The sequence below is a fragment of the Piliocolobus tephrosceles genome, unplaced genomic scaffold (genome assembly GCF_002776525.5).
Source record: "Piliocolobus tephrosceles isolate RC106 unplaced genomic scaffold, ASM277652v3 unscaffolded_24964, whole genome shotgun sequence".
Lineage (NCBI taxonomy): Eukaryota > Metazoa > Chordata > Mammalia > Primates > Cercopithecidae > Piliocolobus > Piliocolobus tephrosceles.
In genome coordinates, this window is record NW_022307603.1 from 1 (window position 1) to 5,793 (window position 5,793).

The 5,793-nt window shown below is 63.9% G+C and overlaps 1 protein-coding gene across 2 annotated transcripts; it reads right to left on the reverse strand.

Moving 5' to 3' along the window:
* Positions 1-1,848: 1,848 nt before the first annotated feature.
* On the reverse strand, positions 1,849-4,655 carry FUT7 (fucosyltransferase 7). Of its 2 annotated transcripts, none has more exons than XM_023201034.3 (2): positions 3,550-4,655; positions 1,849-3,244 (listed from the first exon to the last, which is right to left on the reverse strand). In XM_023201034.3, exons 1-2 carry the CDS (start codon positions 3,553-3,555, stop codon positions 2,393-2,395), a joined length of 858 nt encoding a protein of 285 aa, XP_023056802.1. In that variant the 5' UTR covers positions 3,556-4,655; the 3' UTR covers positions 1,849-2,392. The 2 variants fall into 2 exon arrangements, with proteins under 2 accessions (XP_023056802.1, XP_023056801.1); XM_023201033.3 differs by having other exon boundaries at positions 1,858-3,408.
* Between the last annotated feature and the right edge of the window lie 1,138 nt (positions 4,656-5,793).

Genomic DNA, 5,793 nt, shown 5'->3' on the forward strand with positions numbered 1-5,793 from the left:
CGCCCCGGCGGCCGCGGCGACAGCGACTCTGCCCGCGCCCCGCCCGCCCCCGCTTAAAGGCGCCGCGCTCCGTCCGCGCCCGCCAGGAGGCGCCCGCCGCCCTCGCCGCGCCCGGGACCGACCCGGGCCCGAGACCCTGCGCGCGCCGCCGCCGGGAAGCCTCCGGGCCGCCCCTCGCCGGGCGTCACGCGACGCGCCCACATCCAATCCGAGACCCCGGCTCAGCCCTCGTAGGCCAGGGGACCCTCGGGCGCTGCGCTCGTCTCCCAGGGGCATCCGGCTGCGCCCACCGTGCTGGCGACACTGCAGAGGCGCCCCAAGCCTTCACTGTCCCCGGGGTGCGCCGAGCGGACGGTGGCGAGGCGCCAGCTCACCCCCATAAGGGTCTCCTGTGTGCCTTGTAAACCAGCACTTGGAGTCCAGGTGGCGCCCAGCTGGAGGGGAGGCAGGGCGGCCCGGTGGGTCGGTCCCGCGGTTCCGAGCAGCCAGCGGAAGGGGGAAAACTCGAGGCCCCAGGAACGCTCGCCGTGGGCCGAGCAGGCAGGGGACCGAGACTGCCCCTGCTGCACGCGGCTCATTTTTCACCGGGCAAGTCTGTTCTCTGCACGGAGAGTTCGGGGTCAGGCGGTTCTGCGGCTGTAGCTTGGCACCTGCCAGGGCGCCCCGGGAGGTGGGGCAGTTCCTCCGCGTGGCCTGCAGAGGGCGACAGAGGGCAGGCTGGCCCCATGGGTGGCTCTGACGGCGCCTCCCAGCCTCAGTTCCCCCACCTGTGAATGGGGTGAAGTAGGGCTGTGTGGTGTCCAGTGTCTGGGCGCATATAGAGAGCGCACCCTCAAGTGAAAGACTTCTGGGGCCACAGCTCTCCACTCCCAGCTCCTTTGCAGCAGGAAGGTGACCCTGGGCTGGTGGGTGAGGAATCAGCCTCCCCCTCAGCCCGCAGCCTCAGGAACTTGCTTTTCCCTGCTTAGTCCACAGGGCTAGGTCAGGGCAGGAAGCTACCAGCAGGTCTTTCCCACAAGCCACAGCCATGGGTGAGGGAGGCTTACTACCCTCAACCTGCCCACCCCGACCTGGGGTAGGGACAAGCCCTGTGCCCCGGCCCCAGGGGCTTGGCCTGTTGAGGCCCTGGTCAGCACCACCCGTGGGTTGGCCTCCCTCCTCCTCACCCCACTCCCCACCGGCCACTACAGGGGCTCCCTGGCTGCAGCCGCATCCCCAGTGCCTCCCCAACACTGGCCACCAGAGGGAGCTCCAGGGCACAGGTCAGACCCTGTCGCCCAAGACACCCTCCAGCCTGCAGGCCTGGCAGATGGACGCTTTCAGCCTGGCCAGGCCTCTGAAGTCCGTTCCCTACTCTTCCCCAACCTTGGCTTGTTTTTGGTTTTTGTTTTGAGACAGGATCTCATTCTGTTGCCCAGGCTGGAGTGCCATGGTGTGATCACGGTTCACTGAAGCTTCAACCTCCTGGGCTCAAGCCATCCTCTCACCTCAGTATCCCAAGTAAGTAGGACCGCAGGCGTGACCCACCACGCCCTGCTAATTCTTGTATTTTTGGTAGAGATGAGGTTTCACTACACTGCCCAGGCTGGTCTTGAATTCTTGGGCTCATCGCCTTGGCCTTTTGGGGGCCACGGAAGGCTTTCTGATAAGGGGCCGTTTGGTGGAGGCTGTAGGAACTGGGGCAGCCAGCGGGCAGCCCGGCACAGGGAGGGCTCTCAGATGGAGGGTGAGCAAAAGCCCCGAGGTCAGGAGACAGGATCCCTGGTGGGGAACAAGCAGCCCCATGGCCGTGAGGGCGACATGTCAGGGGAGGGCAGACACAGGTTCTGTGGCCCTGCACGGAGGTGACCCACGAGGCACTGGTCAGACCTTTATTGTCCACCGCCCTCCCTCCCTGAACCCAGAACAAGCTGGTTTGCTCCCCGTGGTCTCCTGGGCCCCGCCCCAGCCTACACACAGGGACCTCAGAACTGTGGATGTGCCAGGGACCCATGCCTGTGTCCCAGGGACCACAGTGCCTCTGCTACAGAGGAAGCTCGGGGTCCCAGGTTTGGCCCCCACAAACTGCAGGCTGGGGTGACCCCAGCCCCAAGGGCCCTGCCTTTCACCCTCTTCCAGCCAGGCCTTGACCCACCCAAGATTTGTTCAGGGTGGAGAGGGTCCTCGGCAGCCTTTCCCCTCCCGTCTGCCACAGCGGGCGCCCATTACCTCCCTCCTGCTCTCACCTCCTCTGCCTGCTCCAGTGCCTACCTGCACCCCCCACCCCTGCTTCCTGACCTCTGTCCCCAGCCTCCTGTTAGCCCGCTGCTTGCCGGTAAGGGCCGGATGCCTGGTGGTTTGATTTCGACACCCAGCCCTTCCACCCACACCCACCTCCCCCGGCCAGCAGAGCTCAGGCCTGGAACCAGCCCTCAAGGTCCTCATAGACCTGGTTGCGGGGCAGGTGCGGGTAGCGGTCACAGATGGCACAGAAACGCTCCCGCCAGTCGGTGAAGAGTCGCACGCGGAGCCTGTCACGCCAGGCAAAGAAGCGTCGGTATCGGCTCTCGTTCATGCCAGTGAGGAAAGCTGCCAGCTCCTGGGCTGAGCCAAAGTCATCCACATGTACGAAGGCGTCGGCCGGCGCGAAGGCCTCGTAGGTGGCCCGTGGGGGCCCCAGCACCACCGGCACAGTACCAGCCACAAGTGCGTTGCGCCAGAATTTCTCTGTAATGTAGTCATGGTGCTGAGAGTTCTCAAAGGACAGGTAGAAGCGATACCGGGCCACGGTGGGCACCAGGCAGCTGGTGCACAGTGGCCGTCCATTGGCACGGCCAAAGACGTCCACCTGCAGGTGAGGCACCAGCTGTCGGTACAGCCTGGCACGCAGCTGCCTCTCCTGGAAGTTGCTGACCACCCAGGCGGCCACCCTGCTCTTGGTTGGCAGTGGTGGCAAGGGCCCCGAGTGGGGCTCCAGGCGGCCATAGGGCACAAAGATGTCCGAGTCACGCCGGTAGCTCAGCACCCAGTTGAAGATGCCTCGGAGGTGGCTGAGGCCGTGGGTGTGGCTAGGTGACTCCATGGAGGCCCACACCCAGGGCTGCCCTTGTGGCCGCTGGGCCAGGGGCAGGTGGGACCGCCGGGTCTGCAGCTCGCGGTGGTGGAAGACCACGGCGTCGGCGCTGGCCAGCAGGCTTCGGTTGGCACTCAGGTGGCAGCGGGTGATGCCGTAGCGGGTGCAGGTGTCGCCCGGCAGCTCTGGGGGCTGGTCAGTGAAGGGCCAGTGCCAGACAAGGATGGTGATTGTGGGCTGGGGTGCCGGGGTACCCTGAGGGGCTGACCCCAGCAGCCACAGGAGCCAGAGGGCAGCGAGCAGAGCCACCCCGGCCAGGCCCCCCAAGCCCCGCAGCCTCCGGGTGGGGCCGTGCCCTGCAGCAGCACAAGGGAGGGGAGGCTCTGTCACTTGGGCTCAGGGACACCCAAACGCCCCACTCAGCGTCACCCCCATCCTCCCCTCCCAGACTGCCTAGCTCTCCCCAGCCCGGGCTTCCCCCAGGGCCAGACACTCACCAGCATTATTCATCCACAGTCTCCCAGAATCAGTCAGCTAAGACACCCGAGATTCTCAAATCACAGCAGCCGCCACAGATGCCCTGAAATCACAGCTGCGCCCTGGCTCAGCCCCGCCTGGAACTGTGCTCCTTTTATCTCTGCCCAAGGTGAGGGAACTCAGGGGACCTTCCTGCTCCTGCCCCGCCCCTGCCCCCACAACCTTTGGCATCCACCACTGTCCCCACCCCCATCTCGGGGACTTGCTAGTCCTGGGGCTGCTGGGAGGGGTACAGCCACAAGAGGGGTGCCAAGCCGGGCCAATACGACGCCCCCACAGCCCACCCACTGGTCTCCAGAGAGGCCCAGAGATGCCCAGCTGGGCAGGCAGAGGATGGGGAGGCACAGGCAGGCTTGGCCTAGGGCAGGGAAGGCCCAGGTGCGGGCACCCTGAGCGGAGATGGCCCCCCAGCCCCCACCCAGCTACCCAGGCCTGGGCGCTGCAGACAGCGAGCGCACTTCCCCAGAGGGCCAGATGGCTCCTCCCACCGCAAGATCACCCACTTCCCCCAGCTCATCACCGGCTGGGCCCTGGTCTCCCAGGAGAATCTTACACATTGCAGACGTGCTGTGCTCAGCTCTTTGCCAGAGGCTAAGGCTCCCAATTGGGCCACCCCACCCCACTCTGCCATCTAGGAACCCAGATGCCTGGAGAGGAGGTCTGTCCTGGGGCCCTTAGCCTTCCCACAGGAGCCCAGCGCGTGCCTGCAAGGGCCTGGTCCCGGAGTGAACTGTGGATGGAGACTGCTTTGTCCTTTTCCCTGTCCAGCTCCATGCCCATAGACGCCTCTGACTATAGGCTAGACCCAGGGTCCCTTCCTCCAGCCTGCAGCAGAGGGGCTTTCCAGGCTGGAAAGGAAAGAAGTCCTTTTGTCCCTGACGCAAGCAGGCTGGGGGCTGGCACCCGCTCCAGGAAGAGGAGAGGACCCAGCCTGAAGAGTCCGTGCTTCCTCTAGCCAGGGCCTGGAGCCTCGGGGCCAGGTTCCTTCTACACCAGCCCATGTTGGGCATCAGCCAGGCTGGGATGGCCCTGCAGGGTCACCCTGAGCCCCAGCCAACACCCTACGTTCAGCCACAGTGGCAGGCTCCATCAGCTTCACCCCAACCAGATGGCCACTCTGCTGCAAAGGACCTTGTGTGGTCCCAGGCATGGGCAGACCCAGCCCTCATGCCCAATGTGACGTCCTGTAGACCTAGCCCTTTGGGAGGCCGAGGCTTGTGGATCACCTGAAGTCAGGATCAAGTGGTGTGATCTCGGCTCACTGCAACCTCCACCTCCCGGTCCAAGCGATTCTCCTGTCTCAGCCTCCCTTGTAGCTGGGACTACAGGCCCCCACCACCACGCCCAGCTAATTTTTGTATTTTTAGTAGAGATGGGGTTTTCCCATGTTGGCCAGGCTGGTCTTGAACTCCTGACTTCAGATGATCCACAAGCCTCGGCCTCCCAAAGTGCTTGGATTCCAGGCGTGAGCCACCGTGCCCAGCCAAGTTTGCTTTTTTGTGTGTGGGTTTTTGTTTCTTGGTTTTTGGTTTTTTTGAGACAGGATCTTGCTCTGTTACCCAGACTGGAGTACAGTGGCGCAGTCACGGTTCACTACTGCCTCAACCTCCTGGGCTCAAGCAATGCTCCCACCTCAGCCTCCCAAGTAGCTGGGTCTATGGGTGTGCATCACCATGCCTGGTTAATTTTTAAAAATTTTTTGTAGAGACAGAGTCTTGCTATGTTGTCCAGGCTGGTTTCAAACTCCTGGGCTCAAGCAATCCTCCCACCTCAGCCTCCCAAAATGCTGGGATTCCGGGAATGAGGACGCGTCTGTCCTATCAGGTCCTTTGAGGGCTCAGATCGTGTGTCCTGGGAAGAATGGCAACCATGAACTGTTGTCCAGGCCTTTACCCCAGCACCCTCCGAGGGGGCCTGCTTCCCACCACCCCGTCCCTGTCCTGTTCTACTCTTGGGCCCCAGGGGCTGCTGGCCTATCCCCGGCCCCACAGTGAGTACAAGGCTGCCTTGGGAGGGGAACCAGGCAGCTGGCAGCTGGAGACTGAAGTGGGAGGATCCCACTGTGGGGACAGAGGCAAGACTGGGACAGGGTGGTAGTCAGAGGCCCCCACCCCTGTGGCCCAGTGTAGCCTCCGAGCTGAGCTGTGCTGCGGAACTTGTGCAACGGCTAGAGGGAGGAAGGCTGGAGGGAGGGGGACTGGAGG